This window comes from Schistocerca cancellata, unplaced genomic scaffold (genome assembly GCF_023864275.1).
Source record: "Schistocerca cancellata isolate TAMUIC-IGC-003103 unplaced genomic scaffold, iqSchCanc2.1 HiC_scaffold_1100, whole genome shotgun sequence".
Classification (NCBI taxonomy): Eukaryota; Metazoa; Arthropoda; class Insecta; order Orthoptera; family Acrididae; genus Schistocerca; species Schistocerca cancellata.
The window spans coordinates 5,494,090-5,512,421 of NW_026047099.1; the positions used below are offsets into that span (position 1 = coordinate 5,494,090).

The 18,332-nt window shown below is 53.2% G+C and overlaps 1 protein-coding gene, 9 non-coding genes and 1 pseudogene across 10 annotated transcripts; all 11 read right to left on the bottom strand.

Annotated features, from left to right (window-relative positions):
* Positions 1-184: 184 nt before the first annotated feature.
* Positions 185-10,745, bottom strand: LOC126154637 (proteoglycan 4-like). The gene is made up of 3 exons (XM_049916169.1): positions 10,592-10,745; positions 1,041-1,170; positions 185-869 (listed from the first exon to the last, which is right to left on the bottom strand). Exons 1-3 carry the CDS (start codon positions 10,743-10,745, stop codon positions 185-187), a joined length of 969 nt encoding a protein of 322 aa, XP_049772126.1.
* On the bottom strand, positions 2,215-2,333 carry LOC126155855 (5S ribosomal RNA). Its single transcript, XR_007533289.1, has one exon. It is a non-coding gene; the product is annotated as a 5S ribosomal RNA (ribosomal RNA).
* On the bottom strand, positions 3,193-3,311 carry LOC126155518 (5S ribosomal RNA). The gene has a single exon (XR_007532975.1). It is a non-coding gene; the product is annotated as a 5S ribosomal RNA (ribosomal RNA).
* On the bottom strand, positions 4,177-4,295 carry LOC126155519 (5S ribosomal RNA). The gene has a single exon (XR_007532976.1). It is a non-coding gene; the product is annotated as a 5S ribosomal RNA (ribosomal RNA).
* Positions 5,161-5,279, bottom strand: LOC126155520 (5S ribosomal RNA). The gene has a single exon (XR_007532977.1). It is a non-coding gene; the product is annotated as a 5S ribosomal RNA (ribosomal RNA).
* On the bottom strand, positions 6,134-6,252 carry LOC126155827 (5S ribosomal RNA). The gene has a single exon (XR_007533263.1). It is a non-coding gene; the product is annotated as a 5S ribosomal RNA (ribosomal RNA).
* Positions 7,112-7,230, bottom strand: LOC126155521 (5S ribosomal RNA). The gene has a single exon (XR_007532978.1). It is a non-coding gene; the product is annotated as a 5S ribosomal RNA (ribosomal RNA).
* Positions 8,093-8,211, bottom strand: LOC126155522 (5S ribosomal RNA). The gene has a single exon (XR_007532979.1). It is a non-coding gene; the product is annotated as a 5S ribosomal RNA (ribosomal RNA).
* Positions 10,746-15,595: 4,850 nt separating the features above from the next.
* On the bottom strand, positions 15,596-15,713 carry LOC126155420 (5S ribosomal RNA; annotated as a pseudogene).
* An 857-nt stretch (positions 15,714-16,570) lies between these two features.
* LOC126155523 (5S ribosomal RNA) lies at positions 16,571-16,689 on the bottom strand. Its single transcript, XR_007532980.1, has one exon. It is a non-coding gene; the product is annotated as a 5S ribosomal RNA (ribosomal RNA).
* An 873-nt stretch (positions 16,690-17,562) lies between these two features.
* LOC126155524 (5S ribosomal RNA) lies at positions 17,563-17,681 on the bottom strand. The gene has a single exon (XR_007532981.1). It is a non-coding gene; the product is annotated as a 5S ribosomal RNA (ribosomal RNA).
* Positions 17,682-18,332: the final 651 nt, after the last annotated feature.

Genomic DNA, 18,332 nt, shown 5'->3' on the forward strand with positions numbered 1-18,332 from the left:
AGTAAGATGCGGGACAACGTCAGCTGTTATTTCTTGAAGGAAAACCACATCGCAACGAGCAGATTGCAAAAAGTGTAAGAGGGCGTGAACTTTACGGTCACTTCGGATGTGATTGATATTAAGGGTGAGGACGCGTAACTGGTGGAATGCACGCGTCAGGGTGGACTCTGTAACTTAAGCGGAACTAGAAAAAGTGATCCTCCTCCACATCATCAGACCACTGCATGGTGTCCGAAGGAGCAGGTGCGGCGTCCGGAACGGGCCGGGAAGCGGGGGCGGTGGGCACCGACACAGGTGGACCGTGTACGAAAGGTGCGTCGCGACGCTCTTGGACCAAAGTATCCGTCAGTCCCTCAACCGCCTGGTCGAAGGTGACGTCGACGCCCTCAGTGGGCGCCGTTTTCGAACGCTTCTTTGACCTTTTACGCTTCGGTTTTGGATCGGCAGGGGCGGACTGAGTGGAAGCTTGGGACACCTCACTTTCGGCACCGCTAGCATCCGCCTCGCCGGCGGTGGACGGGCCCGGCTGTGACGGCAATTTCCGCTTGTCTGTCGGCGGGGCGGGGACTGAAATCGGCCGTGGTGACGCGACCAACATTTCAGAAGTCTCCGGAACGGGCACGTCCGAAACACTGACGGCTGGCAAATCAGCAATACGGACCTCGCGAGGGGTGTGATCGGCAGGTAAACTTTGTTCTGACACAACCGGGGGAACGACAACTGTGGGCAGAGTCACATTGTCAGACACAGGAGCCTCAGCTGCAGGAGCGGCAGAAACCGGTCGGTCGGGCGGGGTGATCGAGGGGGGTCCAACCAACGCGCCCGCATACGTGGAGGTATCAGCAGCTTCGCGCGGCAGCTGAGCCGGCCTGCGTAAAGTGCAGGTTTGTCGCAAATGATCTGTTTTGCCACACACGGAGCACGTCTGCGGCTGCCCACTATAGCTGAGGAAAGCGCGCGTGCCAGCAATGAGCAAATACGACGGTATATGTTTCTTCAAATCTACACGGACCGTCCGAACACCACTCAGAACCCGGTACCTAAATCCTGCAGGCCACACATCATTCTCCACACTAAGCACGGTGCCAAATTCTCCGAGTTTACGAGCAATGGCCTCATTTGGGCATTCGAACGGAACATTATAAACTTTCACATTTCGAATGCCGAAGCCTGCCGGCAGAATCAAAACATCAGACAAAGCACCGTCCACGTGCTTAAACTTCTTAACTCCACCACTTTCGGTAACAAGCTTGTCTACAAAATCCGCGGTCGGAAGTTTCAAAAATACAGAGTTTTGAATAAAGTCAAGCTGGATACCGATCAAATCAGATTCGGGAATACGCAATTCGGAAAATACCCATTCGTGTACATCAAAAGGCGACGGTCTAGCCGCGTTCCTATCAAAAACACACTGTACGGAGTTAGCACGATTCATAATAAAGCGTCAATAAACTTACAGGAACTAGTAGAGAAGAGAGAACGCTGCGAGGCGCAGCACCAAACACGCGACGAAGACACCGCCTGCAGCACACGAAGGTGTCAGCAGGCACGAGCCTAACACACGTCCGGCTGGGCGCGTGCAGCCTTCGACACTAGCGGAGGACGCATCTTGTCCCTGGTGTTCAGCGGAGGGCCTGTGCGGGGTGTGGCAGTGTCGTGCTGGAGGGCCCACTGGTAGCGATGTGGGCTTCCTCGCCTCGCCTCGCCTCGCCTCGCCTCGCCTCGCCTCGCCTCGCCTCGCCTCTTCTCACACCAGGTGTCTGCGTAGTTTGCAGTGCATTCGCACCATTCCTATCCCTGTCCCTGTCCCCGTCCCGACTTGTCCCGACTTTGCTCGACTGCCGCTCGCTGCCGCTCGGGTCGTGGCCCATATGACAGCGCAAGCACGACAAACGTCTGCGGGACGAGACGAGACGAGACCAGACGACTAAGGAATAAATTCGTGGTTACAAATCAAATTTGGAACTCTACATTCCTACACAACAATAGGCGGTGACGTATTTCAGAAATCACCTGCCGATTCGTACTGTTTTGTCGTTTTCAAAGTCTTCTTGGCAAACTTGGTTAGCACATTCTCCCTCAAACTGAGTTAATTACTGCATTTTCGTACCATTACAGTAGTTTAAAAGGCTTAAGGAAGCATCTTTGTCACAACAGAAAGGTAGTTTGAAAATTGGGCTGGCGACATTACAAAAAAAAAAAAAACAGGAAGGGAGCCAACAGCACCCGTGTTTCCCAGGCGGTCACCCATCCAAGTACTAGCCGGGCCCGATGATGCTTAACTTCGGTGATCGGACGAGAACCGGTGTATTCATCATGGTATGGCCGTTGGCGCTCATCTAATGTAGCAGCACGGCAGAATTCGCGTTCGGCTTTTCTCCCAACACACAAAATGTTAGTTTTCAGCCGCATTTGACGAAAGCGCTTCCTTCCGCAATCGCCAGTTCCTCGAGGACGGCGCGGGGAGGCGCGCCCGGCGTCCCAGCAGAGTGACGGCCGAATTGGCGGGCGCACCGCCGCGTGTGTGAGACGCTCTGCTGCTCGTTGCACCCCCTGTCATTCGCTGGGCGCGTGTAGCCTTCGACACTAGCGGAGGACGCATCTTGTCCCTGGTGTTCAGCGGAGGGCCTGTGCGAGGTGTGGCAGTGTCGTGCTGGAGGGCCCACTGGTAGCGATGTGGGCTTCCTCGCCTCGCCTCGCCTCGCCTCGCCTCGCCTCTTCTCACACCAGGTGTCTGCGTAGTTTGCAGTGCATTCGCACCATTCCTATCCCTGTCCCTGTCCCCGTCCCGACTTGTCCCGACTTTGCTCGACTGCCGCTCGCTGCCGCTCGGGTCGTAGTCCATATGACAGCGCAAGCACGACAAACGTCTGCTGGACGACACGAGACGAGACGAGACGAGACGACTAAGGAATAAATTCGTGGTTACAAATCAAATTTGGAACTCTACACTCCTACACAACAATAGGCGGTGACGTATTTCAGAAATCACCTGCCGATTCGTACTGTTTTGTCGTTTTCAAAGTCTTCTTGGCAAACTTGGTTAGCACATTCTCCCTCAAACTGAGTTAATTACTGCATTTTCGTACCATTACAGTAGTTTAAAAGGCTTAAGGAAGCATCTTTGTCACAACAGAAAGGTAGTTTGAAAATTGGGCTGGCGACATTACAAAAAAAAAAAAACAGGAAGGGAGCCAACAGCACCCGGGTTTCCCAGGCGGTCACCCATCCAAGTACTAGCCGGGCCCGATGATGCTTAACTTCGGTGATCGGACGAGAACCGGTGTATTCATCATGGTATGGCCGTTGGCGCTCATCTAATGTAGCAGCACGGCAGAATTCGCGTTCGGCTTTTCTCCCAACACACAAAATGTTAGTTTTCGGCCGCATTTGACGAAAGCGCTTCCTTCCGCAACCGCCAGTTCCTCGAGGACGGCGCGGGGAGGCGCGCCCGGCGTCCCAGCAGAGTGACGGCCGAATTGGCGGGCGCACCGCCGCGTGTGTGAGACGCACTGCTGCTCGTTGCACCCCCTGTCATTCGCTGGGCGCGTGTAGCCTTCGACACTAGCGGAGGACGCATCTTGTCCCTGGTGTTCAGCGGAGGGCCTGTGCGGGGTGTGGCAGTGTCGTGCTGGAGGGCCCACTGGTAGCGATGTGGGCTTCCTCGCCTCGCCTCGCCTCGCCTCGCCTCGCCTCGCCTCGCCTCTTCTCACACCAGGTGTCTGCGTAGTTTGCAGTGCATTCGCACCATTCCTATCCCTGTCCCTGTCCCCGTCCCGACTTGTCCCGACTTTGCTCGACTGCCGCTCGCTGCCGCTCGGGTCGTGGTCCATATGACAGCGCAAGCACGACAAACGTCTGCGGGACGAGACGAGACGAGACGAGACGACTAAGGAATAAATTCGTGGTTACAAATCAAATTTGGAACTCTACATTCCTACACAACAATAGGCGGTGACGTATTTCAGAAATCACCTGCCGATTCGTACTGTTTTGTCGTTTTCAAAGTCTTCTTGGCAACCTTGGTTAGCACATTCTCCCTCAAACTGAGTTAATTACTGCATTTTCGTACCATTACAGTAGTTTAAAAGGCTTAAGGAAGCATCTTTGTCACAACAGAAAGGTAGTTTGAAAATTGGGCTGGCGACATTACAAAAAAAAAAAAAACAGGAAGGGAGCCAACAGCACCCGGGTTTCCCAGGCGGTCACCCATCCAAGTACTAGCCGGGCCCGATGATGCTTAACTTCGGTGATCGGACGAGAACCGGTGTATTCATCATGGTATGGCCGTTGGCGCTCATCTAATGTAGCAGCACGGCAGAATTCGCGTTCGGCTTTTCTCCCAACACACAAAATGTTAGTTTTCAGCCGCATTTGACGAAAGCGCTTCCTTCCGCAATCGCCAGTTCCTCGAAGACGGCGCGGGGAGGCGCGCCCGGCGTCCCAGCAGAGTGACGGCCGAATTGGCGGGCGCACCGCCGCGTGTGTGAGACGCACTGCTGCTCGTTGCACCCCCTGTCATTCGCTGGGCGCGTGTAGCCTTCGACACTAGCGGAGGACGCATCTTGTCCCTGGTGTTCAGCGGAGGGCCTGTGCGGGGTGTGGCAGTGTCGTGCTGGAGGGCCCACTGGTAGCGATGTGGGCTTCCTCGCCTCGCCTCGCCTCGCCTCGCCTCGCCTCGCCTCGCCTCTTCTCACACCAGGTGTCTGCGTAGTTTGCAGTGCATTCGCACCATTCCTATCCCTGTCCCTGTCCCCGTCCCGACTTGTCCCGACTTTGCTCGACTGCCGCTCGCTGCCGCTCGGGTCGTGGCCCATATGACAGCGCAAGCACGACAAACGTCTGCGGGACGAGACGAGACGAGACGAGACGACTAAGGAATAAATTCGTGGTTACAAATCAAATTTGGAACTCTACATTCCTACACAACAATAGGCGGTGACGTATTTCAGAAATCACCTGCCGATTCGTACTGTTTTGTCGTTTTCAAAGTCTTCTTGGCAAACTTGGTTAGCACATTCTCCCTCAAACTGAGTTAATTACTGCATTTTCGTACCATTACAGTAGTTTAAAAGGCTTAAGGAAGCATCTTTGTCACAACAGAAAGGTAGTTTGAAAATTGGGCTGGCGACATTACAAAAAAAAAAAAAACAGGAAGGGAGCCAACAGCACCCGGGTTTCCCAGGCGGTCACCCATCCAAGTACTAGCCGGGCCCGATGATGCTTAACTTCGGTGATCGGACGAGAACCGGTGTATTCATCATGGTATGGCCGTTGGCGCTCATCTAATGTAGCAGCACGGCAGAATTCGCGTTCGGCTTTTCTCCCAACACACAAAATGTTAGTTTTCAGCCGCATTTGACGAAAGCGCTTCCTTCCGCAATCGCCAGTTCCTCGAGGACGGCGCGGGGAGGCGCGCCCGGCGTCCCAGCAGAGTGACGGCCGAATTGGCGGGCGCACCGCCGCGTGTGTGAGACGCACTGCTGCTCGTTGCACCCCCTGTCATTCGCTGGGCGCGTGTAGCCTTCGACACTAGCGGAGGACGCATCTTGTCCCTGGTGTTCAGCGGAGGGCCTGTGCGGGGTGTGGCAGTGTCGTGCTGGAGGGCCCACTGGTAGCGATGTGGGCTTCCTCGCCTCGCCTCGCCTCGCCTCGCCTCGCCTCTTCTCACACCAGGTGTCTGCGTAGTTTGCAGTGCATTCGCACCATTCCTATCCCTGTCCCTGTCCCCGTCCCGACTTGTCCCGACTTTGCTCGACTGCCGCTCGCTGCCGCTCGGGTCGTGGCCCATATGACAGCGCAAGCACGACAAACGTCTGCGGGACGAGACGAGACGAGACGAGCCGACTAAGGAATAAATTCGTGGTTACAAATCAAATTTGGAACTCTACACTCCTACACAACAATAGGCGGTGACGTATTTCAGAAATCACCTGCCGATTCGTACTGTTTTGTCGTTTTCAAAGTCTTCTTGGCAAACTTGGTTAGCACATTCTCCCTCAAACTGAGTTAATTACTGCATTTTCGTACCATTACAGTAGTTTAAAAGGCTTAAGGAAGCATCTTTGTCACAACAGAAAGGTAGTTTGAAAATTGGGCTGGCGACATTACAAAAAAAAAAAAACAGGAAGGGAGCCAACAGCTCCCGGGTTTCCCAGGCGGTCACCCATCCAAGTACTAGCCGGGCCCGATGATGCTTAACTTCGGTGATCGGACGAGAACCGGTGTATTCATCATGGTATGGCCGTTGGCGCTCATCTAATGTAGCAGCACGGCAGAATTCGCGTTCGGCTTTTCTCCCAACACACAAAATGTTAGTTTTCGGCCGCATTTGACGAAAGCGCTTCCTTCCGCAACCGCCAGTTCCTCGAGGACGGCGCGGGGAGGCGCGCCCGGCGTCCCAGCAGAGTGACGGCCGAATTGGCGGGCGCACCGCCGCGTGTGTGAGACGCACTGCTGCTCGTTGCACCCCCTGTCATTCGCTGGGCGCGTGTAGCCTTCGACACTAGCGGAGGACGCATCTTGTCCCTGGTGTTCAGCGGAGGGCCTGTGCGGGGTGTGGCAGTGTCGTGCTGGAGGGCCCACTGGTAGCGATGTGGGCTTCCTCGCCTCGCCTCGCCTCGCCTCGCCTCGCCTCGCCTCTTCTCACACCAGGTGTCTGCGTAGTTTGCAGTGCATTCGCACCATTCCTATCCCTGTCCCTGTCCCCGTCCCGACTTGTCCCGACTTTGCTCGACTGCCGCTCGCTGCCGCTCGGGTCGTGGCCCATATGACAGCGCAAGCACGACAAACGTCTGCGGGACGAGACGAGACGAGACGAGCCGACTAAGGAATAAATTCGTGGTTACAAATCAAATTTGGAACTCTACATTCCTACACAACAATAGGCGGTGACGTATTTCAGAAATCACCTGCCGATTCGTACTGTTTTGTCGTTTTCAAAGTCTTCTTGGCAAACTTGGTTAGCACATTCTCCCTCAAACTGAGTTAATTACTGCATTTTCGTACCATTACAGTAGTTTAAAAGGCTTAAGGAAGCATCTTTGTCACAACAGAAAGGTAGTTTGAAAATTGGGCTGGCGACATTACAAAAAAAAAAAAACAGGAAGGGAGCCAACAGCACCCGGGTTTCCCAGGCGGTCACCCATCCAAGTACTAGCCGGGCCCGATGATGCTTAACTTCGGTGATCGGACGAGAACCGGTGTATTCATCATGGTATGGCCGTTGGCGCTCATCTAATGTAGCAGCACGGCAGAATTCGCGTTCGGCTTTTCTCCCAACACACAAAATGTTAGTTTTCAGCCGCATTTGACGAAAGCGCTTCCTTCCGCAATCGCCAGTTCCTCGAAGACGGCGCGGGGAGGCGCGCCCGGCGTCCCAGCAGAGTGACGGCCGAATTGGCGGGCGCACCGCCGCGTGTGTGAGACGCACTGCTGCTCGTTGCACCCCCTGTCATTCGCTGGGCGCGTGTAGCCTTCGACACTAGCGGAGGACGCATCTTGTCCCTGGTGTTCAGCGGAGGGCCTGTGCGGGGTGTGGCAGTGTCGTGCTGGAGGGCCCACTGGTAGCGATGTGGGCTTCCTCGCCTCGCCTCGCCTCGCCTCGCCTCGCCTCTTCTCACACCAGGTGTCTGCGTAGTTTGCAGTGCATTCGCACCATTCCTATCCCTGTCCCTGTCCCCGTCCCGACTTGTCCCGACTTTGCTCGACTGCCGGTCGCTGCCGCTCGGGTCGTAGTCCATATGACAGCGCAAGCACGACAAACGTCAGCGGGACGACACGAAACGAGACGAGACGAGACGACTAAGGAATAAATTCGTGGTTACAAATCAAATTTGGAACTCTACATTCCTACACAACAATAGGCGGTGACGTATTTCAGAAATCACCTGCCGATTCGTACTGTTTTGTCGTTTTCAAAGTCTTCTTGGCAAACTTGGTTAGCACATTCTCCCTCAAACTGAGTTAATTACTGCATTTTCGTACCATTACAGTAGTTTAAAAGGCTTAAGGAAGCATCTTTGTCACAACAGAAAGGTAGTTTGAAAATTGGGCTGGCGACATTACAAAAAAAAAAAAAAAACAGGAAGGGAGCCAACAGCACCCGGGTTTCCCAGGCGGTCACCCATCCAAGTACTAGCCGGGCCCGATGATGCTTAACTTCGGTGATCGGACGAGAACCGGTGTATTCATCATGGTATGGCCGTTGGCGCTCATCTAATGTAGCAGCACGGCAGAATTCGCGTTCGGCTTTTCTCCCAACACACAAAATGTTAGTTTTCAGCCGCATTTGACGAAAGCGCTTCCTTCCGCAATCGCCAGTTCCTCGAGGACGGCGCGGGGAGGCGCGCCCGGCGTCCCAGCAGAGTGACGGCCGAATTGGCGGGCGCACCGCCGCGTGTGTGAGACGCACTGCTGCTCGTTGCACCCCCTGTCATTCGCTGGGCGCGTGTAGCCTTCGACACTAGCGGAGGACGCATCTTGTCCCTGGTGTTCAGCGGAGGGCCTGTGCGGGGTGTGGCAGTGTCGTGCTGGAGGGCCCACTGGTAGCGATGTGGGCTTCCTCGCCTCGCCTCGCCTCGCCTCGCCTCGCCTCTTCTCACACCAGGTGTCTGCGTAGTTTGCAGTGCATTCGCACCATTCCTATCCCTGTCCCTGTCCCCGTCCCGACTTGTCCCGACTTTGCTCGACTGCCGCTCGCTGCCGCTCGGGTCGTAGTCCATATGACAGCGCAAGCACGACAAACGTCTGCGGGACGAGACGAGACGAGACGAGACGAGACGACTAAGGAATAAATTCGTGGTTACAAATCAAATTTGGAACTCTACACTCCTACACAACAATAGGCGGTGACGTATTTCAGAAATCACCTGCCGATTCGTACTGTTTTGTCGTTTTCAAAGTCTTCTTGGCAAACTTGGTTAGCACATTCTCCCTCAAACTGAGTTAATTACTGCATTTTCGTACCATTACAGTAGTTTAAAAGGCTTAAGGAAGCATCTTTGTCACAACAGAAAGGTAGTTTGAAAATTGGGCTGGCGACATTACAAAAAAAAAAAAACAGGAAGGGAGCCAACAGCACCTTTTTTTTTTTTTTTTTATTTTTTTTTTTTTTTTATATTTTAAAATGCTTGCGGAAGCATCTTTGTCACACCTGAAAGTTAGTATGAAAAGAGGGCTGGCAGGTGCAGCGACGTAAAAATGAAAAAATGAGATAGAGCCAACAGCACCTTTTTTTTTTTTTTTTTTTTTTTTTTTTTTATTTTCAGAAAGGTAGTTTGAAAATTGGGCTGGCGACATAACAAAAAAAAAAAAAATAAAAAAAATACAGGAAGGGAGCCAACAGCACCTTTTTTTTTTTTTTTTTTTTTTTTTTTTTTTGTCGAGCTATAAAGGTGCTGTTGACTTATCAAGAGCTCCTGATTTACGCCCTCCAAAAGTTGTCTTCATCGGCGAGGTGTGCTGGCGTGAATATATGCTGTGGGTTTCCACTACAAATATCAGAAAGGAATATGCATCCGCCAAGATAAGAAAAGAAACGCAAGGTAATCCGTCTTCCAGACTGCATGCCAAATAATAGAAACAAAAGTGGCTACTGGACGCCGTGGAAACTGGCATCGACAGTGATCTACAACAATGACAACCCGTCAAAGCAACAGTCACGCGGCATCCACCAAAAAAAAGGAAATCCACCGCAAATAAAAGAAAGTCCGAAAGAAAACATGTCTCCGCTAACGGCCGACGGATGGTACATGGAGAATAAAACAAACGTCGACGCATAGCAATAGGAAAGAGTCCCACATTCAGACACACACCAACTGTGATAAAATGATCACCGCGACTCGGCCCCCTCAGTCGCCGCAAGAAAGGAACAAATAACAAGAAAGAAAGAAAGGAGGAACAGAAAGTAAAGCAAACATAAAAGAACTTTTGACGGACAAAGCGCCATTCACATAAATGTAGGTCATGTGTACGGTTTCGTTAATGTACGGTCCATTAGAAACACAACTTTACCAAGCCAGAAAATCATTACCCAAGAAAGGAAGACCGGTGGTAAGCAAGGGTTCGTCATAAACGCCAACAGGAATATTGGCAGTAGTATCAGATAGGAAAAAGAAAAATGTCATGATTGGGTATAGAGTCGTATCAGGAAAGTGACAATTTAGTGAATGCATGGGCCAAGGCGACATGCAAAAAATTGGCAAAAATCGAGGAATAAGCCTGTCGACCAAGGGTCAAATGATGTTCCGCCCACAGGTAAGACAGAAAGTCGACGGCATCAGTCAATTTCAGGGCGAAAATACAATAAACCGTGTGTCCCAAAATCCAAAGAGTAGCATTCCGTTTGGTGGCCGGATACGCTACACACTGAGGCACGATGGCGTCCAAAGCTGTCACCTGCCGCCTGTCCACTCTGTTGATTAGACGCACCATGTCACACGCAATGTCCCAAACAACACGGAATTTCCGACACTCGAATCGGTGTTCGATAGTGTCCTCCTCAGGACACGAATCACAGACACCCGAAGGAAGCAGACCGATAGAGTGCAGCTTAGCATTAGTCGGAATTGTGCGGTTGACCACTTTATACCATGTTCCGTGAACGTCAGCAGGAATAACGGCGGTGGCGAGGTTCCGCCACACCATCCGCCAGTCGTGCTGAGGTAGCCGATACTCCCATTTATTCCTGCTCGGCGATCCCCGAAGAGCGCGAATAATGTCACCGACATTGCACGCACGGACATCGCCGAGCACCAGATAGCTGTTATACACATAATACCGGCGTACGAAGTTCAACGTGGACGGAATATGACTGATCGAGACCGGAGCAATCACCGATGGCGGGCGGTACGCACGGAACAAGGCAGCCGTCGGACTGCACGGCCCCTTGTCAAGCACCACGGTAGTCCGCTTTACGAAGAGCGCCGCACACTTGTTGCGAAAGTCAACGAAACCCAGCCCCCCCTCCGCCAGACTCAAGGTACAGGTTGCCAGGGAGACCTTAAAAATGTCACCCTTCCATAGCAACCAATAGACCGCCTGTTGAAGGGCCCGTTCCAGTTGTTTCGGCACAGGTAGGACTTGTGCCAGATACCACGCTTTGGCCAAAATCTGCGTGTTAATAAGGGCCACCCGTTGACGGAGCGCCAAATTCCGAGAGGCATACAGTTTCGCAACGGCCCTAACCTTATACAGCGTGGACCGCCAATTCAGAGCTTCCATACGCTGCAGATTGTCGGTCAGAATGACACCGAGCACTGTCTGTCGTTGCTTGACACAAAACCAGTCGCCGCGAGCAGTACGCAGGCGAGGTGTAAGAGGGAGCAAAACAGTCTTCCGAGGATTCACGATAGCCCCCGTCGCCCTCTCAAATCGCTGTAAAACACCATGCAGCCTGTTAATGTCCTCTGGCTGATCAAGGAACACGCCGAGGTCGTCGGCATACGCTCTACAGATCAGCTGATCGCCACCAATGCGAATGCCCCGGCATTCCTGGGCGATACAGCGGAGGAGCGGATCCAAAGCCAAAGCGAAGAGCGACATAGACAAGGGGCAGCCCTGGCGAAATGAGCGGCTAATAGGTATAACACGACTGGGAATTCCGTTTATTACAACCCGTGACGTGGCATTCCTTAAAATATTATACACCATCGTCGTCAGTTTAGGACCAAATCCGAAACCGACCAAGACCTGCCGCAGATAGGTGTGACTAATCCGATCGAAAGCGTTTTTGAAGTCGACCAGCATTATCGCAGCCGTCCGGAGCCTGTGACTTTTTACATATCCGATACAATCCCGGTACGCCAGAACAGCATCGAATATGTTACGGTCCCTGACAGCGCAAGTCTGATGGTCACTCACCACCTTTGGCATAACGTCCGTCAACCTGTGCGTGATACACCGCGCTATAATTTTATAGTCGGCGTTCAGCAAGGTTATAGGACGGACATTGTCGAGATTTGGTGTGGCGGTCGATTTCGGAACGACGGCAATGCGCCCTTCTGAAAATTCCGCAGGAATAGCAACGCCGTTATGGACCTCATTCATAATGGCAATTAAAACATCACTTAAAAGACTGAAAAATTTTAAATAAAATTCCGCGGGAATCCCGTCCAGTCCAGGGGACCGGCCCCGAGGACTCCGTTTCACAGCTGTATCTAAGTCATCAAGGGTAAAAGGTTCATTTAAACTGGCTCTATCTTGTCGTGTTAACACACGTGGGACCCTCTGCAAAAAATCGCGCAGCGCCCCGGCGTCGACGTCAACCTGTCGAAAGAGCGTCTCAAAGTGCGCGTGAACTTCTCGCTCAATGGCCGCACCATCGGATGTGGACGTGCCATCTCGCTGGACCCATTTACGGATGGCCAACCGCTCGCGCCGCCGGCGCTCCCTGCTCAGGTGGTAGAGAGAGAGCGGCTCCCCTTCCACGTCACCCACCGGTTGGCTCCGCGCGATAGTCCCAACACCCTTCCGACGTAGATCATCGAGGAGCTTGGCTTTGAATTGATTAAAAACCGGAAGCAACTCAGGTGACGTCGCGACTCGCTGAGCAATATCCTTTAAACAATCCTGGTAAAAACGTGCCGTCGACCGACGCCAATGCGCCGCATCGCGGCTAAAATCGATTAAAAAACGCCGAATAGCCGGCTTGGCGACCGCCACCCACCACCCGATAGTACTGCCGCCATCTCCCTTACCACGCAAGAGCTTGCGCCACAACGCAGTAAATTGAGACGTTAGACTGGCATCGTCCAAAAGGCTACAGTTAAATTTCCAAATAGTGGGGCGCCGAGTAGGGCGCGCACGCGGCAAGAAGAGTTGACACATGTAACCGCAATGGTCTGAAAAAATAACCGGCAACACGTCCGCCTTCCGGACGTGGGCGGCGAGCGGCGAAGACACATAGATCCTGTCCAAGCGACTGTGACCGGTGGCGTAAAAGTGGGTGAAATGCGTCTTGTCCGGATGCAGCACACGCCACGTGTCGCGGAGCCGAAAACTGTCAACCAACGTACGTAATTCCTGGCACCAGTTAGGACGCGGCTCCTGATCTCGACCATCAATCACAGCATTAAAATCACCACCGATCACTAAGTCAGTATGATTACGATGGAGAAGTGGACCGAGATCCTGACCATAAAATTTATTCCGCGCTGGCTTGTCACCGGCATGAGCATACACATTGACAAAGGCAAGACCATTGACGGTACATGCTATAGCGCGGCCATTTGGCAATATTTCAATATTGCTAACATCGAATTCAGGACGGATTAAGATAGCAGTACCAGTCTGTTCGTCGGACATTATATTATCAACGACAGTAAAATCAGAAGCGTCAAGTAAAAACAACAGAGCCTGACGCGTAACTTCCTGTAAAAATGCCACATGACAGTGGGAGTCATGTAAAAAAGTGAGCAAAGCCGACAACTTGTGCGGGTTACTCAACTTGTTGACATTGATAGTTAAAATATTCCACGAACAACGCTCAGGCTCCATACACAATTAAAATACACAAACACAAAACGCTCCTCATTTAAAAACAAACAGCAAACATGGACGGAATTTCAGCCACCAAAAAGGATAAAATTTTCTCTAAAAAGACTGAATTGATTCCCGTCGACTGGAAGAGGGAACAACAGAGAATAACAGTGATAGTTAAAATATTCCACGAACAACGCTCAGGCGCCATACACAATTAAAAGACACAAGCACAAAAAACTCCTCATAAAAAACAGACAGCACACATTGACGGAATTTCAGCCACCAAAAAGGATAAAAAGTTCTCGAAAAAGACGGGTGTAATTCCCGTCAACTGGATTAAGGGACAACAAAGAAATCACTAAGTCTCCGCACCACCTTCCACATCCGCCGCCCAGTCAGTGGGGGGGACGGAAGTGGGGGTGGACGCGGTCCCAGAATCTGTGCCACCGGAGGCTGCCGACAAAGGATCAACGACGGGCATCTCCACGTCGGAAGAAGAGGTCGGCACACGCTCAAGGGCAGAAGGACAAACCCGACGCTGGTGGGTGTCTTCAGCCTTCCGTTTCGTCGGCAATGGCGGCGTCGCCACAGCCGAAGCTGTGTCGGTCGGCACAACGGAACCGTCACCAGTGGGCTGCTGACTTAAAACGGTGCGTAAATGTCGAACAGCGACATCACGCTTCTGATCGGCAACGCTGAGATCGTCGGGCAGCGAAGGGCGAGAAGCGGCAAGCTGTTGTGATTGTGATTGCTGTGTCTGACGCCCGCAGCCGGAAGCCGGAGACGGCCGCCGCTCGCGGTCTGCACGTGAGTCCCGACGCGCGACACGCTGTTGTGAGTCCTGCCGACCAACCCGCGACTGCCGGGAAGCGGCGGGCGAACGGTCAACTGGAGACGGACTGCGGTACTGTCGTGTAGACCCCCTGTCAGAGGAGGGCGACCGACCAACACTACGAGCACGTTGCCTACTAGAACTGCGAGACGGAAGTTCATCACGCCGCGGTTTCGGAGCCACAAAAATTTCCCGCGATTCCACAACAGCAGTGTGAACAGGAGCACCGGCAGCTATGTCAACTGAGGCAGGCAACGTATCAAAAGATTCCGATACCGTAACAGGCTGCGAAACAGGTTCCGACACTACATCAGTCGCCGACGCGGGCATGGGGTCGGACACAGACGCAAGTGAAACACGTGGTAAAGACAAACTTTCGTCAGCCTGCACGGTAGCCGTAGCAGGCGCGGAAACAGCAGACACAGAAGCAAGGTCACAATCGGGAGTGGACACATCCATGGCAACCGCGGCGTCAGCTAGGTTTGCATCGGCCACGCGGCGCGCGGGTGCGGGGGGGGCTGTACCTAAGACCGTAGCAGCGACAGAGGCAAAGCTGTCCCCGCGCAAACCGTCATCGATCGGTAATTGAGCAGGCCGTTTACGTTTAGGACAGTCCTGCCGGTAATGACCAACGCCACTACAAAAGGAACAAGTTTGAGGCTGTCCACTATAAGTCACAAACGCACGGTGGCCGTTAACCAGAATAAAGGACGGAATGTGTTGTCTGACAACCATTTTCACACTCCGCACACCGTTTTCGACTTGAAACAAATATGCGGAGGACCACTTTTCCTTAATCACTGACAAAACGGTACCGTACGGACGCAAATAACGTGAAATAGTATCATTCCGTATTTCAAAAGGCAAGTTAAAGATACGAATTTGCCTAACGCCAAAGCCGGCGTGCGACACAGTCACATTACTAATTTTACCGTCAAGATGTCGAAATTTACGCACGCCGTCATTGACAGACACAACAGTATCACACATATCAGGAGATCTCAATTTCAAAAACACCGAATTAAGGAACGTATCAAACTGTATGCCAAGAACGTCATCATGCCTTAACATCAAGTCCTCTAATATCCAACGGTGAATTTCGAATGCCGATGGTTTATCAACAGATCGATCAAACTCACATTGTACGTTATTCTGTCTTTCCTCACTATCATCGTATATCATTTCCATTACTTACAGTCAGGTATAAACACAAGCCACGAGGCAGAGGAAGCAGACGACACGCGAGGCGCCGCCGGCCAAGTCGCACACGGAAGTACTGCTCGCTCGGCACCGAGGTGTTGCCAGGCGGGCAGCCAGCCAAGTACTAGCCGGGCCCGATGATGCTTAACTTCGGTGATCGGACGAGAACCGGTGTATTCATCATGGTATGGCCGTTGGCGCTCATCTAATGTAGCAGCACGGCAGAATTCGCGTTCGGCTTTTCTCCCAACACACAAAATGTTAGTTTTCGGCCGCATTTGACGAAAGCGCTTCCTTCCGCAACCGCCAGTTCCTCGAGGACGGCGCGGGGAGGCGCGCCCGGCGTCCCAGCAGAGTGACGGCCGAATTGGCGGGCGCACCGCCGCGTGTGTGAGACGCACTGCTGCTCGTTGCACCCCCTGTCATTCGCTGGGCGCGTGTAGCCTTCGACACTAGCGGAGGACGCATCTTGTCCCTGGTGTTCAGCGGAGGGCCTGTGCGGGGTGTGGCAGTGTCGTGCTGGAGGGCCCACTGGTAGCGATGTGGGCTTCCTCGCCTCGCCTCGCCTCGCCTCGCCTCGCCTCTTCTCACACCAGGTGTCTGCGTAGTTTGCAGTGCATTCGCACCATTCCTATCCCTGTCCCTGTCCCCGTCCCGACTTGTCCCGACTTTGCTCGACTGCCGCTCGCTGCCGCTCGGGTCGTAGTCCATATGACAGCGCAAGCACGACAAACGTCTGCGGGACGAGACGAGACGAGACGAGACGAGACGACTAAGGAATAAATTCGTGGTTACAAATCAAATTTGGAACTCTACACTCCTACACAACAATAGGCGGTGACGTATTTCAGAAATCACCTGCCGATTCGTACTGTTTTGTCGTTTTCAAAGTCTTCTTGGCAAACTTGGTTAGCACATTCTCCCTCAAACTGAGTTAATTACTGCATTTTCGTACCATTACAGTAGTTTAAAAGGCTTAAGGAAGCATCTTTGTCACAACAGAAAGGTAGTTTGAAAATTGGGCTGGCGACATTACAAAAAAAAAAACAGGAAGGGAGCCAACAGCACCCGGGTTTCCCAGGCGGTCACCCATCCAAGTACTAGCCGGGCCCGATGATGCTTAACTTCGGTGATCGGACGAGAACCGGTGTATTCATCATGGTATGGCCGTTGGCGCTCATCTAATGTAGCAGCACGGCAGAATTCGCGTTCGGCTTTTCTCCCAACACACAAAATGTTAGTTTTCGGCCGCATTTGACGAAAGCGCTTCCTTCCGCAACCGCCAGTTCCTCGAGGACGGCGCGGGGAGGCGCGCCCGGCGTCCCAGCAGAGTGACGGCCGAATTGGCGGGCGCACCGCCGCGTGTGTGAGACGCACTGCTGCTCGTTGCACCCCCTGTCATTCGCTGGGCGCGTGTAGCCTTCGACACTAGCGGAGGACGCATCTTGTCCCTGGTGTTCAGCGGAGGGCCTGTGCGGGGTGTGGCAGTGTCGTGCTGGAGGGCCCACTGGTAGCGATGTGGGCTTCCTCGCCTCGCCTCGCCTCGCCTCGCCTCGCCTCGCCTCGCCTCGCCTCGCCTCTTCTCACACCAGGTGTCTGCGTTGTTTGCAGTGCATTCGCACCATTCCTATCCCTGTCCCTGTCCCCGTCCCGACTTGTCCCGACTTTGCTCGACTGCCGCTCGCTGCCGCTCGGGTCGTGGCCCATATGACAGCGCAAGCACGACAAACGTCTGCGGGACGAGACGAGACGAGACGAGACGACTAAGGAATAAATTCGTGGTTACAAATCAAATTTGGAACTCTACACTCCTACACAACAATAGGCGGTGACGTATTTCAGAAATCACCTGCCGATTCGTACTGTTTTGTCGTTTTCAAAGTCTTCTTGGCAAACTTGGTTAGCACATTCTCCCTCAAACTGAGTTAATTACTGCATTTTCGTACCATTACAGTAGTTTAAAAGGCTTAAGGAAGCATCTTTGTCACAACAGAAAGGTAGTTTGAAAATTGGGCTGGCGACATTACAAAAAAAAAAAACAGGAAGGGAGCCAACAGCACCCGGGTTTCCCAGGCGGTCACCCATCCAAGTACTAGCCGGGCCCGATGATGCTTAACTTCGGTGATCGGACGAGAACCGGTGTATTCATCATGGTATGGCCGTTGGCGCTCATCTAATGTAGCAGCACGGCAGAATTCGCGTTCGGCTTTTCTCCCAACACACAAAATGTTAGTTTTCGGCCGCATTTGACGAAAGCGCTTCCTTCCGCAACCGCCAGTTCCTCGAGGACGGCGCGGGGAGGCGCGCCCGGCGTCCCAGCAGAGTGACGGCCGAATTGGCGGGCGCACCGCCGCGTGTGTGAGACGCACTGCTGCTCGTTGCACCCCCTGTCATTCGCTGGGCGCGTGTAGCCTTCGACACTAGCGGAGGACGCATCTTGTCCCTGGTGTTCAGCGGAGGGCCTGTGCGGGGTGTGGCAGTGTCGTGCTGGAGGGCCCACTGGTAGCGATGTGGGCTTCCTCGCCTCGCCTCGCCTCGCCCCGCCTCGCCTCTTCTCACACCAGGTGTCTGCGTAGTTTGCAGTGCATTCGCACCATTCCTATCCCTGTCCCTGTCCCCGTCCCGACTTGTCCCGACTTTGCTCGACTGCCGCTCGCTGCCGCTCGGGTCGTGGTCCATATGACAGCGCAAGCACGACAAACGTCTGCGGGACGAGACGAGACGAGACGAGACGACTAAGGAATAAATTCGTGGTTACAAATCAAATTTGGAACTCTACATTCCTACACAACAATAGGCGGTGACGTATTTCAGAAAT